The 17,735-nt window shown below is 37.1% G+C and overlaps 1 protein-coding gene across 1 annotated transcript in view; it reads right to left on the bottom strand.

Moving 5' to 3' along the window:
* Nucleotides 1-17,735, bottom strand: part of TMEM245 (transmembrane protein 245) — a gene marked incomplete at its 5' end in the record, with an annotated part of 89,108 nt that overhangs the window by 34,527 nt on the left and 36,846 nt on the right. The window contains 6 exons of the mRNA XM_015599627.1: nt 2,054-2,199; nt 2,329-2,451; nt 5,035-5,166; nt 7,246-7,344; nt 11,977-12,067; nt 16,963-17,045. Coding sequence (XP_015455113.1) covers nt 2,054-2,199; nt 2,329-2,451; nt 5,035-5,166; nt 7,246-7,344; nt 11,977-12,067; nt 16,963-17,045 — 674 coding nt within the window. The remainder of the gene's footprint in view (nt 1-2,053; nt 2,200-2,328; nt 2,452-5,034; nt 5,167-7,245; nt 7,345-11,976; nt 12,068-16,962; nt 17,046-17,735) is intronic.

Below are 17,735 nucleotides of genomic sequence, written 5' to 3' on the forward strand. Positions count from 1 at the left end.
CCAATCTCAAATTTCCTCCTAAGCCACAGACCGGAATTTTTAGCTGTCAGCTTCAGGTGTCCACCTGAACAGTCGTAACAAAACCATGCATTTATGATCTCCCCCACTCAGTTCCTCTTGCAAGAAGGTATCGTGGCATACCGCAAAGATAGTGCTTTTGATTGGCTGGACCTAGAAGCAAATCACAGCTCTGCTTACCAGTTCCAAGCAACTGTGACAGTAAAGAATCAAGTTTAAAACAAAGGACAACTTAGTTTTCATACGAAATATGCCATGAAAAAAAGGTGATGCAAGACAGACATTCAGAAGATGGTCAGTAAGTAGTTCACACTAAGAAAGCAGAACAAGAGAAAATTCAAGAACAGTAATTTGAAGATAAAAAAGCTTTTGTGAGAATTCTTATTCTCACAGTGCTAATAAAGATATATCTACTTTAGGAAAATAAAGTATCTTTCTTGACTTTTTTTTAATGGACAAGCTAGGGATTTTTCGGTAAAGCTTGACTTAAGTCACACTGTCTACAAGATTCTGGCAGGCTTTGAGATGGTTGATTCAATAGCTTTAGTCTATTGCAAAGGGAGGTTATTTTTCCTCTTTGATAGAGCATTTGCATAACTTTTTTGAGTTAGATCAATGTCACTTTAGATAAACTAACATTAATCTATTCCTGGAGTTTTCATCATTTCATTTACTCAATAAAGATGACAACCAACAGTCACATAGGCTCACAAGGAATGCTAAAGCCAGTAAGTTCTTCTTGAAGAACAGCCTCATCCTGAAAACTGTTACATTAGATAATACACTCCCAAACTTGGAATCTTTACATGATGGCCCCACATGGATACTCGAGAGTACCATAGGGGAAATAAACGTTTTTTTTGTTTAATCCCACTTGATGTCCAATCAAAGAAGCAAGATACAGATAAAGGCTTTACCTAAGCTTTGCTAGTAGGAAAAAGGGAAAAAATCTACCAAAGTTTCTAGAGAGAATATATTTATGAGAATTCTTTCTATTTGAATATAATAGAGGGTTTCCCAAAGTTCAAAGGGGTATCCTCACCAGCTGGTGCATAAATACAGTGAAAAAATAAGCCAAGAGCATTCAGACAAGATTATCAGGTCAAACCAAAATTTATGCAGAAGACTAGTTCCAAGTAACAGTATTTTTTACAAGTAAGTAGAAACATAAATGCCAGCCGAAAAGTCACTATTCAAGAGAAGTTTACAACCACCTTGCTAAGAACTTATTAGAAAAAGGAGCCCTCATAATGGATAATATGAGGATTTGAGTTGTTATTCATAAAAGTAAAAATGTAGTAAAGTGTTAATAATGAGTTCAGAGCAATGAAGGACAAGGCCTGGGCATCCAAAGGCTTCTACCTATGTGAAATGCTGAAGAGAAGAAAGAAAAGCAGGGCAGGAGCCAGTGACATGGAAAGAGCATATGAAGAATAAATGCTGAAGAAACACCTCCTTCAGAAACCAAGCCTGCAATACATGGATCCCAGAAGATACGACAGAAGTTCCTGGCCAGACCTGCAATGCACACAGAGCCTATGACTTTAAGATAACTGAAAACTGCATTGTCAATATCCATCCCTGCAGAGGGCTCAGCCTGGCTGCAGAGGGAAAGAAGAAATAGGGAGGCCACCTAATCTCCTCCCTGAGCGAAGCTAAAACTCCTGAGAACAGAAGGAGGCTTCTGAGAGAAAGTGAGGTGTTATGAGAGGCAGGTTTCCTGCCCAAGTGACATGATGATCAGCAGCCAGAGCAAGAGTCTGTGGACAGAAAGCTGATGGGGACGAGTCATTAAATATTCGTGAATCACAGGCTTGAGAATAAGATATTTAAACTGTTTTGAGTTTTTTTTTCCTACCAAGGTTCGCATTGCTCAGATTATCCTCTCAAAAGGAGATTTAAAAAAATGTTGAAAATACCAGTTCCATCACCAGTTTAACACTGAATGTTACCAGGAAGGCTCAAGACAGAAAACGGGCTTCTCATGGAAAGAAGTTTCTGAAGGAAATAAAAACAGCATAAATCTTAGCCCTACCTGATAGCTTCTTCCACAGATTGGCCAATAATATTAGAGGAAGGGCCTGGCTGAGACAGTGGTGTCAGGCTTATCACCCACTTCACTGGCTTGTAGTACTCATCACTGGAACTTAACAGATAAAATAGTGTGGTCAGGAAAATTATCTGCAAAACAAAGGACAGTATCTCCTAAAAAAACACATTTGGAAACTATTGGAAGGAAACACAAATGGAACCAAGAATATGCTTTACTACGGAAGGAAATCTGATGTGTTGTTATCTCCATGTACATACCAGAGACAGCACAAAATTGAGAAGGGCCGTCCCGCTGTAGAAGAGGATCGTCAGGAGTGTAGTGACAGTGGTGAAAAGCAAGCTCACATTCCGGCTCATAACAATCCACAGGGACTCCAAGATCTGCAAGGAGGAAAAGCTGAATATCAGAACTAGACCCTGGGGAAGAAGTTTCTACAGGTACCTAGTGTGCTTTTAATATGGCAGTTTGGTACCATAAACTGAAAAGACAAGAACTATTATTTTAAATAAAGAAAAATCTAAAAACATTTAAATATTGATTAGTAAGGAAAATGGTTGAGTAAATTATGGTGAAGCTACTCCACATAGTAGGCAGCCATCAGAAACATGTCTATTATTAACATAGGAAAGTATTTTATGATACACTAAGTTTAAATAGCAAGATACAAAAATTTTATATACATCATGATTATAACTATGTAAAACTGGTAATGAATAGTAAAAAACACCTATAGGAGAATATGCCAAAATGCATGTAGAATCACAAGTGCAGGCCATGAAAATCTAGCATTTGTCTCATTAGCTGCCTCCCCCCACTGCCATCTCCAACTTAGTTACATCTACAAATACAAAAGCATCTTCACTAAAAGCACAATAAAAGAAATGAACAGATAGGATCCTGGGCAGAGCTCTGCAGCTACAGACTGTGCCTCAGAGAGATGATGACCCTTATATTAAGACCTACTGAGTTCAGTTAATCTATCACCTGCAAGTTCGCTAGAACCAAAAAGATGCTAAATATTACTAAAAAGATGTACAATATCTATAGCACTTACATGTTTTCACTTCATATCTCTTTATAAACTTAAATTCCCTCGTGATGTCTGTTCTATTCTCAAGCATTCTTCCTCTTAATGAAAAACATGGAAGCAAAATGTTCAGAAAAACACCTTTCCTTACAGTTTTCAAAATGCTCCCATAAACCTCACAACAGTTCTGTGAGGGAAGCAATGTAGATGATATCATCTTTATTTTATAGATATGCAAAGTGAAGCTCAAAGGTATTTAAAAACTTGCCCAAGGGCATGGAGCTAATAAGTACAGCTAGAGCTGGGACCAGAACTCATGTCTGAATTTATTTTGGTGCCCTTTCCAAAAGGCAATTCTGGTTTTTGTCATATGTTCAAGTTATACCATCTGTGCTATGAAAGGCCTATCCATTCCTTTCCTACCTCAAATGTACCATTTATAAAGGCACATTTTGTTGTCCTCGGCATTTCTTGCAAACCTCAGCTCAGTCTTTATAAGAGAACTCTGGCAGGCTGGTTTCATTTACAAAAACTCCTTACATAAAATCTTGAAAATGTTTCACAATGCCTACAAAAATATGCATAATTGACTGTTTGACCCTGTGGGATAGAGAATGAATGAATAAATGCCACTGATTCCAAGAAACAAACTAACAATGCCCTTACTTGTGATATCGACAAGCATTCTTTTGGGGGCCTCAGTGACTTTGGAATTTTTATCAATAAAAGATTTACAATAGTTTCTGGGTCATACTGATAGGAAATGCCCTATGGTAATTCTTAAGAAATTAACTGAATACATTAACTGTAGACTGGTAATCACCAATATCAAGTGACCTTTCTGTGTACTCAAGAGGATTAGGCAGGAAGGTTTAGAATACAAGCAAGAGCTGCTGGCATGAAGTATGATGGCAGAGGTAAACAAATGTCATTTCAAACTGCTATAGCTCTATTAGGTGGATGGGAGGAAGGGAAAGTGTGTGTAGGGATGAAGGCAGGAACCAAAGGAGCTGTAAGAAAATCCTAAAGGAAGTGGAAGAGAGCACTGAGGGACTTATAAAAAAAGTCACACCTTTACCTTCATCTTCCATATCAGAAAGCCAAAAGATAATATCTAAAACTGTAAAACCAAGAAAACAGCAGAAACATTATTTTGAAATGCCCAGAGAAAGCTAAAAGAATTGACAGCTGTTTATGGAGAGTGAGACTGAAGTGGAAAAGCACAGAATTAGGCATTGCTACAGTTTTTTAATAAAAATTCTAAAGCATTTTTGACTTTTCAGCTATGGTCATGTTTTATTTTGATAAAAATTAAATTAAAAAAATCTAGCACTGCAAATCTCAACTTCTGTCAACTTGATGAAAGTCATAAGTTTATGCATAAGAAAATTATTCTAATCTCTGTGAAAAGCCATAGGCCGAGACACCTCACAAAATAAACAACAGAATAAAGCAGTCGCTAAAACTTAGCTACACTGCAAGCTATTCCCTGCTGCCCTCCATTCTTTGTTTAAAAAAATGCAGAGGTGGATGGTGCACGGCAGAGAAAAGCATATTTCCATCTGCCAAAGGGTTTCACCCACCAGAAAGACAGCTCCCTCTCCAGTGGTCCAGCTGGGCACATTCTGGTCAGCTGAGGGGGACAAGGATACCTATCTCCCTCAGAATCTGAGAGCAACAGCACCATGCGTGTGCTTCCTGATTCAGCATCTTTTGCTTACTCTTCAGCCACAAAGGGCGCATCAGTTGGAGATACATCTGAGGTCTATGACTTTTGAACATCTTTCTAGTGCATTTAGAATTTGCAAAAATGTAAATGTCGCGGCATTAAAAACAGGGTAACTAAAAGGCCTTTAAGTGTATAAAGAAAGCTGAGAATTAACGTTTTTTAGTTTTTTATTTTAAGTCCAGTTTAACTATGAATACTATTTCTTACCGAAAGAAATGTCTCAATGTTCTCGTGAACGAAGGAGGCAATATCCTGCCAGTCCAGAATGTCCCCCAGCCAGCTATTCTGACGACTCATGTGCATCTTGTGTCCTTTGTGTCTTCCAGAATGTGTCACGTTCTATGGAATAAAAAAGTTCAGATGTGAAATCTCCATCTTAACCTACAGAATAGAAAGTATAAATAGCCTATTTTGTTTTAGGTCCACTTGAGCACTTTAGTAAGTACACAAAAGTGAAAAACTTTGCATTATTTTAGGTTTTTTTAATATTTTTAAAATTTTATTATTAGTTTCAAATATATAGTATATTAGACATTTACATGGTTTAATAACTTTGCATTATTTTAGAAATCAATTAAGAACTGCACCCAAAGACCTGAAAGATATCTGTTTACATTCTAGTTCCGTGTCTCAGCCTGGCTCAAGTGCTTCCCTCCTAAATACATCTGTGAACACACTTTATTCCTCAATGTATTCAACTGTATACGAACGCAGTATTTACTTTCGTCTTTCCTCCCTTTTTTTTAACCCCTTTTTCCTGGTCTCCCTTGCTTTTTTCCTCCTTCCCTCATCTTCCTTATTAATCTTCCACACAAAATAAAGAGAGCAGGGTGGAGAGAAGAATATGAAAAGCAATACAATGTTATGTCAATACAACACAATACAACTGTGTCTCAATAAAAAAGGGGAAAAAAAAACAATCAAAAAAAGAAATAAGAGGTGGAGGTGGGGGTTGGGGAGAATCTAACTTGTCTACCTGGAAGAAAATTACACTGGCAGGAACAGAAGAATAACTGGATTTGAAAGAGACGTGAATAAATGAAGTGACTGGTGAGGTTAAAACTCAGTAACAGAGGCAAGCTCTTAGCATTCGGCATGTGGTTCCACTCCCCCACCTGTTAGCAGCACAGCCATATCCACCTTCATTATGCAATAAAGACACTAGGGTCCTAATAAAAGAAGTAAAGAAAGCAACATACTTAACCACTTACATACCTATGTGTTTAAAACATCGACCTCTCTGGATCATAAAAGAAAGCTTAAAGGGGGTGAGGGATAGATAGTAAAAGCTGTTTGTAAGCAAAAGCCCCCCAGTTAGAAGAAATAGACACAACCCTATTGCCTGCTTCTTCAGTAGATATCTACCTAGAGATTCTTCAATTAGTTTTAACTCTCAGTCTTTGAAATCCACAAAATCAACACTTCTCCTTCAGCTCCTCTCAGGATAAGAGTATACAATCCAAACAGGTCACTAAGAAATAAATTTAAAATTGAGCCCTCCTCTCCACTACGCCAAGAAAAGAGATTTATATATGCCCTCCTCTCCTTAGACCAACCATGGGAAAAATCACCACTAACTCTGCCTCGCTCTCCGCCTCCTTCCCCACTGGACAGGAGTCTTCCACAACAGTTCCCGATGGCTCACAGGCCCTGCCAGCCCGGCATAGCATAGCCCGGCACAATCCGTTGCTTTTAAAACTGTCGCTTTTTTATTTAATGGAAAATGATATTTTTCCATCATAAATTCTGAAGTAAGAATACATCAGCACAAGTAGCACACAGGCTGACTTAAAATAAAGATTCGTAAATGTCTGGATCTATTTGCACTTCCTCAAAGAAAAAGTTCTTAATGTCTACAGCTGTACTTTCCAAAACAGTAGCCACATGTGGTTACTGAGCACTTAAAATGCTGCTAATCCAAAAACTAAAGTGTGCTGTCAGTGTAAAATACACAACAGATTTCTAAGACTTAATATGAAAAAAATAAAATAAAATAAAATATCTGAATAAATTATTTTACTGATTGAAATGATAATACATTGAATTTACTGGGTTAAGTAATTATTAAAATTCATTTCACCTGTTTACTTTTAGTTTTTTAGCATGGCCATTAAGAAAATTAATATTACATTTGTGGCTTGCTTTACATTTCTACTGCACAGAGCTAGCCTAGATGATGAGATGCTGCTGATGGTAATGAACAGACGATGCAACACGGATGGAGCAGAGGGACTGGCAGATTCTGCCATGGAAATTAACCATCAACTCACAATGATTTAGCGACTTAAGGTTGAAGACTCTGCAGCTTAAAAATTTCAATAAATGAAGTCCTAGTGTTAAAACAATCCTATCTAGTCGACAGATACATAAAAGGACTTTATTAGTTTATAACTGAAATCCTTAGCTAAAACACCTTACCTTTACAAACCAAGAATGATACAGTCTGTCCCAAAGTTCTAGTACTTGCTTTTCAATTACAGCAGTATTGTTCACCTTATCTCCAAGAATTTTATGAAGCTGAAAGAAATACAGATATTATCTGGTTTAATATTTCAGGCAATAATCCAATAAAATTAATACATGTTGGTCTTTACATTTGTTCCAAATCAAACTAAAATGTTCCAGACTATTTAATTGCCTCTAGTTACAACTGTGCTCTGTTCATAAAATTTACTCCTTAATATTCTCAGTAAATTTCCTCTCTCTCTTGCTTCTTTTCTCTCTCCTCCATCCTTAGGTCTTGAGGTGAGCTACTTCATGCTATAGGGGAATGGTACTAATGAAGCAATGATAAGTAACATCTCTGATCTTACCTGCCTAGAGAAACATCTGTCCATGTGACCCCAATGCTCACTCATTAGACAGAAGATTCATGCTACATTTATTGCTATTATTAAGAATTGCCATAGAATTTTAAATAAAATTTTAAAACCTTAGCTACAAACACAAATATCTCCCTTAGTTTGCTGAGAGATGTTGTGTCTAAAAGTTATGACTGAGCAAACCGGCTTCAACTTTTGTGGGAATCAAGCACACTGAGATGAGATAACTTAGAGAAAGGCTATTTACTACAGTGTCTTAGCCCACACATTATTTGTTATTAAAACCATCTGGTAATATTAAAGACACTTTAAAAAGACAAACACTGATTTGGAGTCCCACTTTCCTTAATACAACTGTTGCCATTTTTCCATTTCCTTTGCAACTTTCTGCCTGTTTACATTGACATAATTTAGAATTCTGTATTTTCTTTTGCGTCACAAGGATTTCATATTTAGTCTTCATCACTAGCCTTCATCTTTATTTTTAATAGTTTCATATTAGTTCATTAAGTTTTGCTATTATTTAATCATTACCAAATCATAGGATATATATATATCCTATGATATATATATGTAATTTTTAATGTCACAAGTAGTAACAATGCAGTGAACATCCTTATACACAATATTTTTCTTATTACTAACAGTAAGAAAAATGTACAAAGATCAAAGGAAATGAGCATTTTAATGGTTCTTGCTATGCAGTTAAATTGTCTTCTGTAACGAACATATCAATAAATACTTTCCAATACAGTATAAATGAACCAGTTTTCCCAAAGCCTTATAGACTAACTGATAAATTTTTAGGTAATTTAAGAGGTGTGGAATGATAACCAATTATTTATACTCTTCTTCTTTAGTGACTAGAATGCCCATTTTCCATCTTGGTTTTCAATGTGTATTTCCTTTAGTGTGGCCTATCCATACCTTTTGCCCACTTGATGCTGGCCTTATAGATACTTGAACCAGTTCTTATTAGACATATCTGATGCAAATATATCTGCCCAATGTTTTCCTTTATATGTGACTTATTCATAAACCAAACACAAATTAGTGAATATAAAAGCCATTTATCTCTGTAAAATATTTTACAATTTGCAAATGGCTTTCGCCTACCTGTGATCTTTACAACAACCCCAAGAGTTAGACAGAAAATAGTTTTGTCATCATCTTTGTTCTTTTGAGAGAAGAGATTTAGAAAACAGATCTAAGACAGGCCCAGGGTCATGCAGCCAAGTGGCAGAGTCAGAATTAAAAGTTCTCAAATGTTCTTTCAACTATGGCCTATATAATCTATGAATAAAGGACACCTAACAGAACAAATTACCCCAAATTAAAAACCACAATTACCCCAGTCTAATTTCCTTTAATTACTTTAAATTTGTCTTTTATATAACTGTCAGATACTCACAGACCTCCTATTACCAATTCTTTTTGTCATTTTTCTATCAGTTTCTGAGATTTTCTTTCAACCAGAAGAGGCCGAAAATTATGCACAGTCTCTTTTTGAGACTGTCTGCACAGTGGCCTTTATTGCAATAAAGCACTAATTCAAACTGACATCTCCTTTAGCAGTCCCACCCCCAGCACAACAGTGAATAAATAACTCTAGAATACCACAACCTAACAGTAAAGGAGAGTTCAGCATAATTTTACAGCATGCTATAAAACACTATTTTCAAGATCGTGGCGCTATCAACCATAGCAGAACATTACAAACCTAGAATACTGTTCTGTGACACTATAATATATATAGCTAGCTGCAAGGAAGACTGGGCCAGAGAGTACAGTCTAATGGACACATCACTGCTATTAAAAGAATCAGTAAAGCACACATACTATTGGTAGCATGTGACACGCTCTTTGCATATGGAAAACAACAAAGCATCAAGGGCAGTCAGAATGCCATTTGAGTTGTATGACTTAACACAAATAACCTCATCTATGAAGTGGGGGGCAATTCTCAGTACTCATGTGAAATCTTAGCCGCATTAGCCATAGCTGACCAAGTGTTTCTTGAAACATTTTCTTCTCTAGGCCTCTATGACATACACAGTTTGGTCTTCCTCCTACCTCACAGGCTACTCCTCCCTCAATCTTCCCTGCTGCCTTTCCTGACTGTCAGAACCTTAAGCACTCCAGGGGTCTGTCTGTGATCCTCTTCTATGTACCCTCTTCCTTAGGGCTGGATTGTGTCCTTCTCCAACCCCCATTATCCATATGTTGAAGTCCTAACTCCCAGCATCTCAGAATGTGACTATTTGGAGACAGGGTCTTTAAAGAAGTAAGTAAGGTAAAATAAGGTCATTAGGGTGGGCCCTAATCCAAGATGACTTGGGTCCTTAATGGGAAAAAAAAGATAAGGACACAGACATATATAGAAGGAAGACCATGTGAAGCCATAGGACATCTGCAAGCCAAGGAGAGAGACCTCAGATGAAACTAATCCTATTGACATCTCGGATCTTGGACTTCTTGCGTCTAGAATTATGAGAAAATAAATTTCTGTGGTTAAAGCTACCCAGTCCGTGACACTTTGTTATGGCAGCCCTAGCAAATCAATATAGGCCATATCATCTGACTCTACAGATACTATCCAATGATACTCAAACTTCCATCAACAGCCCAGATCTTTCCCCTGAGCTCCAGTTGTGTATGTCCACTTACAGTTTTTGATATCTCTACTTATTTAGTACTATCTCAAACTTAATATGCCCCAAACAGAATCTGTAACACCTATACCCCACTACCACCTCCAAGTTTTTCCACCTCCGCAAGTGGCATAGTTAACCTTCCTTCAGCAAACCAAAACCTTCCTTCCCTTTTACTCTGTAGCCAATCCATGAGTAATACCTCATGAATTTTTGAGATCAGAACAACCTCAAAAATATATCCCAAATGACCATTTCTCTCAGTTTCCACTTCACAATCCTAGCCAACTTATCAATATTTCACCTGAACTATCGGAATAATATTTTAACTGGTCTCCCTTCCTTCTCCATTCTTGCCCCTTTCTCCATAAAGCAGCCAAAATGAGCTTTCAATATCCGAAATCGGGTCATATCCCCTTCTGTTTTAAATCCATATGTTTACCTTCGAAACTAAGAGAAAATCCCAATTTCTTATGATGACTTAGGGCTTGTCCCATTACCACATTCCCCATTCTGGACACACTGTCCTTCCTTCTTTCCCTCAACCAAGCCTGTTCCCATCTCAAGAGACTCTGAATTCCCTAGACCTCAGCTTAAAACTTTGTTTTATCAGATCTTCACAAATTCACTAATTACCAGATCTGGGCAAATCCCAGTCTCAGTGGAAACGTCACCTCAGAGACGCTCTCTGGCCATTCCAGCTAAAACATCACCTTGGTTCACTCTACCACACTATCCTGTTTACCCTGCTCTCCACACTTTTAAATGTGAAAGTCTTATTTGTTTGCATGTTTAATGTTTGTCTCCTCTCACCAGAGTATATGCTCCAGGAGAGTGGTGACTTTCTGGTTTACCACTTTTTCTCATACTCGGGAGAAGGTGGGGAGGATATCCCAAATCTGTATCATGGAATCTGATCCTTAACTGCGACAGTTATGTCTTCTGTCATTTCTCCTTCACAAAGCTTCAGTTGAGCTCATCTCCCAAGCACACTCTTGCTGCTACATCTTGGCTCACATATATCCCTTCTTAAAATACACCCTTCATTCTCTTTTTGCATCTAAGACCTATCATTCCTTCAAGGTTATCTCAGCTGCCACATTAACACACTCTTTTCAGTTCCGGACACACACTTCTAGCCATACTGCACTGTAAAGAGCTAGGGATTCGGACTAGTCTTCAGTTTGAAACCAAGCTCTTCAATTTACTACACGACCTTGAGAATTAACCTAGCCTTACTGAGTTTGTTTCTTTGTAAAGTGGACAAAATAATTCACACTACTGCAGGTTTCTTGGAAAGACTAAATGAAACAAATTGGAAACTGCAAAGCACAGTTAACCAGCAAATAATAAAATTTAATTTGCGCTAATACTTTTTTACTCCCACAAAGCCTTTTTGACCACCTGAGCTTAATGATCATTCCTTCCTAATGCGCAAATAATGAATCAGATCTATCTTGAACAAGAAGCAAATGGCCAACTTCTCAGGTTGTTCAGGCTACTAGCACTACTCAGTGTCATCATCCAGTAGGTTTAATTTCATTGTATGTTGCTTGCTGACTTGTAGATATAAGCCTATTGCAAAAATACAATTGTTCTAAACAGAATCTCAGTTTATGCTTTATTAAATGAAGGCCTTGCAAAAAGAAAGCCACAAAGAGAGGATCTTCCCTTACCTTGTGAGTTATCCATTCTCGTCCATACTGATACACGTTGTTAGCCGCAGAATTGAGGGCTCTTTGGACTACCTGAGCCTCAGGAAGCCAACTAATTTAAAAATAAAGAAAAAAATGAAAAATTAGTACACTTTTAGTGTACTGTACCAATAACTCTTTAAACTCAACATATTTAAACAATCGGTAACTGACAAACTGTCGACTAGTCATCAATGCACAGATACAAATGAATCACATGCAGGAATCCTTGACTTAGAAATAGGCCTAACTGGCCAAATTCTAATATTTGGGATTACTTTTCAAGCTTTATCTTTTAGACTCACTTTTCCCAGAACCATCCTTTCACTCTGCTCTGCTGGGTTTCTCTGTCCGTAAAGCCCTGGGTCATCTGCCTTATTCAGCATCAGAGGAAGTGGTTCTGGGACTCAAAATGGTGGCTCTCAAAGTGTGGTCCATGGACCACCAGCATCAGAAGTAGTTGGAAACCCGGCCAAACCCCAGATTTACTGAAAAGAACCTCTGGAGCTAGGAACCAGCAATCCATACCTTAACAAGCCCTGAAGGTGATTCTGATGCATGCTAACATTTGAGAACAACTGATCTAACAAACTGAAGAATTGAGGGGAAAAAAAAAACAAGAAAATTAAGACGGTAAATCATTGTTTTCAATTTTTTTTATCCACTGAAGATCTTTTTCTTTAAGATGCAAGGAAGTTCTGAGCAGAGTTCCAGCTATACAAGGAACTGCAGTCTACAAACTTTAATCCTTGGGCAGAGAGAGGTGGGCTCCCCATTTTCCTGTTAACTGAGCAGGCATCTGCCTTAATCAGTAACATGCGACATGTGCTCAGTGTTTTCCAAAGGAGAAAATATTTTAATATAATTTCTTAATTGCTGTATACTAGAGGTGTTGACATTCACAAATTGGTTTGACTCTTTAATATTAACTCGTTCATCCTATACTCCACATAAACAAATTATTTGTGAAGCTTTTTGCAAATTCGCAGTTCAAATATTTCTCAACAAGAAAGACAAATCTTTAGAGATACCTATAACAGCTTTTAAATCACTCTAATAGTCATAGATTCATCAGTGGTTTGAATGGACTACTGAATATTTTCAACTGTATGGTACTTCATTTTTATTGGGGAAATTATATGTTGTAGTGATATTCAAAAGTGTGAGGATTCACAGAGGTATCTGAATTGGTCCTTAATGACTAATGAACATCTACTAAGCTTAATAGTCTTGCTGGCTGCAGTGCAAACACTTCACCAATGTCTTGCATCCTAACAGCAACAGATAAGGAAAGCTGTCATGAGGTCAAGCCAGAGGCCTTAGTTCAGTCTAGACCTCCTCACAATACATGCCCTCTAAAAGAAAGAAGCAGAAATACTTGAGCTACCTTCCCTGGGACCAACTGGGATGTGCCTCGATCTTATACCAACCACAGCTTCTAAAGTGAGCTCCTTCCTTAGGCTATTTGCTATCTCTGCCAATCTAACTCTCCTACCCTCAGTAGAAACCAAGTTCCTATAATTTGGACTGGCCTACCCTCACCTTCCTGGGTAAATATTAATCTCTATCACCATATGACCTTCCAAGAGAACAGCCTCAATTAAAAACAGCTTAGCCTACTGGGTTCCTCCCAAGTAATGGCATTGCTAAGTGGCATTCAGTAGCTTCTTAGTGCTATCTCCTAAGGAGGGTCCTTAGAATAAACAGACTTGAACCTAGTCAACAGAAAGTAGAAAATGGGTTCCAGACTAACAGAATTGTCCAAGACAAGAATTGAGATGTGCTCTGAGTTCAACTTTATTTTCTCTGAAGCTCTGCTAGGATGATCCTACCCTAAGTATTTATCATTTACATACCATCTTACCAAGCACATTCGTGGGAAGTCGGGATACTTACATGGGACATATATAACATGTACCACATTGAAAAAAAATATGTCTGATCAATTCTTAACTATATTCCCTCAACTAGGAATATCCACATAAACATCCCACAAGGGTAACCGCCTTCTTTGGGGCAGAAATCTACTGGATACTAAGATTTGCAAGAAACCATTACTATTAATTCATGTCCACTCCCACTGAGATCTGGAGTGAAGTTAAAAAAATTGACAGCCTTAATATCTAAAGGGCTCCTTTTGCTGTGAAAGAATCAGACCCATGAATCACCAACGTTTAAACAGCTTTTTAAAATCCTCTTACATGGAATAATAATCAGCAATGAAAAGAAACAACTATTGATCCATCATCTTTGATAGACTTCAAAGGGAATTATGCTAAGTCAAAAAAAAAAAAAAAAAAGGCCAATCTCACAAGGCTGAATACTCTATGATTCAACTTATATACTATTCTTGAAACAGTATTATAGATATGGGGAACAGATTATTGGTTGCCAAGAGTGCATGGAATAATACTCAGCAATGAAAAGAAACAACTATTGATCCACCATCTTTGATAGACTTCAAAGGGAATTATGCTAAGTCAAAAAAAAAAAAAAAAAAAGCCAATCTCACAAGGCTGAATACTCTATGATTCAACTTATATACTATTCTTGAAACAGTATTATAGATATGGGGAACAGATTATTGGTTGCCAAGAGTGGGGATATGCTAAAGGAGGAGGTAGAGGGTAGGTGTGGCTATAGAGGGGTGGCATGAGGGAACTTACGATGATGAACAGTTCTCCATCTTGATGTTGTTGGCAGCTTACAGGAAGCTACGCATATGACAAAATTACAGAGAACACACATAGATACACACACGAGTGCATGGAGAACCAGAGAAATCTGAAGGTCTGTGTACTGTACCAATGTCAGTTTCCCGATTTTGTTATTGTACTATAGTTATGCAAGATGACAACACTGGAGGAGGTGAAGAAGAGTCCATGGGACTTTTGCGTGCATTTCTTTGCAACTCCCTATGAGTCTAAAATTATTTCAAAATTTAAATGAAACAAAAACAGCCACCTTTCTGTTACTTCTCTTGATTTGGACCTCCCCAGATTGGTTATGCCTTCAATAGAGATGGTGCTACAAATGAAAACGAGTACAGAAGGGATTTGGACTTATTTTTACTATAGAAGAATGATCATGAAAGGAGCCCTTTAGATAGTAAGGCTGCCAATTTTTTAACTTCACTCCCGATCTCTCTCCTGAACTACACACCAACATACCAATGGCCTACTGGATGCCTCTACTTATACTTACCACAGACACCTCAAACTCGACAAGTAAAAAAGTGAATTATTTTTTTCCACCAAAATTTGCTGTTTCCTATATTAGTGAATCCATCATCATTCACTAACTTTCTAAGCTAGAAACCTATGAATCACACTAGATTTCTTCCTCCTATACCCAATTAATCACCAACTGACCCTCTTAAGAGCTTAAAAATCTATCTGTTCTTTTCACCTCCACTATAACTGTCCACGAACAGGGCTTCATCACCTCACCTGGTTAACTCTAGCTTTTAACCGATCTAAAAGGCTCCAGTCTTGTATCTCCCCCTCCATCTTTTCTCTGTAGTGCCGGTGCAAAGAGTACTCTAGGATGAAATCTCATGAGGCCTCTTCTTATATTCTTCATCAAGATAATGAACGTATCTATCCCTCAAAAATCTTCTTGAATATTTGTGCTCTCCCCTGGAGCCCAACCCTATCCACAACCCTAACCGCCAATCTTTTTGTCACTATAGACCAGTTTGCATTTTCTAAAACTTTACATAAATGGTACCACTTTCTGTGAACTCTCTCTTGCCTGACTTCTTTCACTCAGCATAATTATTCTGAGATTCATTCATGTTGTTGCAGGCACTAATCATTCATTTTTACTTAAGGCTAAGTTACGCATTATTCCATTGTGTGAATATATCACAATTTATAACAATAAATATTGAAGAAAAGCACTTTCAGTATGCTCTGGGGAAAGGAGATAAGTGTGGTAAAATGTATTTTGAAATAAGTCCTTTTAAGAATATTCAAATATGATTTCAACCTAGCTCAAATAAAGAAATGTTCTAAGCAGGTTTATATAAAGACATAAAGTCAAGTCAAAGGAGAAAACCAAGTTAAATTTCAATTTATAATCGTAAAACTGGCAGAGTATTTCCTAACTTAGTAAAAAAAGAGATTATGCAATTTGTCATCAAGTTCAATTAGATGAACAGCTTAGCTCTGCTAAACGTTCCCCACAGACATAAAACCCTCTCACAGAAGCCAAATTAAACAAGTACACAAAGAGAGCCTCTAAGATAGGGGTCAGCTAATTTTTTTCTGTAAAGGGCCAGGGAGTAAATATTTTACAGTTTTTGGGACACAGACTCTGTGTCGCAACTACTCAATTCAGTCTGCTCTTGCGGTCCAAAATAGTTATAGACAACATGGTAATGAATGGCTATGGGTGTATTCTAATAAAACTTTATTTCAAAAACAAAGGTGGCTGGATTTGGTCCTGAGCCACAGTTTGCCAAAATGATACAATACAGAAATATGTCAAAAATTCTATAGAAACTTGAAGGACCAGATAGTATGTTGGAAAGCTTCCCTTAATTGATCAGAAACACTGACTCTGGCACTAGTGGATTATTGTTTCAATCTCCTTAACCCTCAATCTTCTTTCTTCATCTGTGATATACCGATAATCTCTTCAACCTACCGCACACTGTAAAGAAGACAGGTCACAACGTAGGTGACAATAGTTTGTAAATTATTAACATGTTGGAAACTGTAAATCTCAATTCAAATATAAAGTATCATTTAATATAGATTATTTCCAAACTCTTAAGCACTTTCCCAACACCCCCCTCCCATATTACTTGCAATTTTTACTCAAATATGACAACATTCATCAAAACTTTTGCAAATGCTATCTTTTTTCTTCCATGATAGCTGCAGCAATGAAGACCACTTCATGCAAACAGATGCTGAACCTAGGTCATTCATCTCTATTTTTGATGTCAAACAATATTCTTACTTTGCCCACTCAGGGTGATTTGCTAGAGTCTCATTAATCAAACTGCTTGTGACTTCAATCATGTGTACACTCTCTTGATGCACCTGTATTATGGATAAGGAGAGAAAAGAATCTCAGTAAAAAATAAATCCAATTTAACATTTATTTTCCTACACTATTATTGGAACAATACTTTAGAGTCAAATAATAATACATCTTAGCTGCAATTAATTCAGAAACCTGCACTGAACAGCTGCTATACATAATAACCTATGACACACTATGGGAAATAAAATGTGTACGTAACAGCTCCTTGCCTTCAAGAAGCACAACAATTAAAGAGAAAAATATGTAAACAGATACATACAAATAATATAAATTTAAATACGTTTAGTTCACATGTGTATATAGTATGTATATATTTGCATATAATATAAATATATGTATGCAGTATCAATACTACATGAGCTTGCAGAATTATAACTCAATGAGATACACAGGCAAATAAGCAACTGAGTAAGGTTTCTGAGTAAAAATAAGCCAACTGAAACTGCTCCGAATTTACTATGCCCAATAACCAACAAAACGAGGGAGATACAAAAGTAACAAGCCAGTGTCAGGAAATATGCTCTATATGATTTTACTTTGTTTAAACTTTTTAAGCATACTGAGTATTTGGTTTATCTCAGTGAATATTCCACATTTAAAAAGAACATGATTCTGCTGCTGTCAATTTGGTCAAATTGACAGTGTTTCTCGAGGCTTTTATTTCCTTACTAATCTTCTATCTACTT

This window comes from Pteropus alecto, unplaced genomic scaffold (genome assembly GCF_000325575.1).
Source record: "Pteropus alecto unplaced genomic scaffold, ASM32557v1 scaffold111, whole genome shotgun sequence".
Classification (NCBI taxonomy): Eukaryota; Metazoa; Chordata; class Mammalia; order Chiroptera; family Pteropodidae; genus Pteropus; species Pteropus alecto.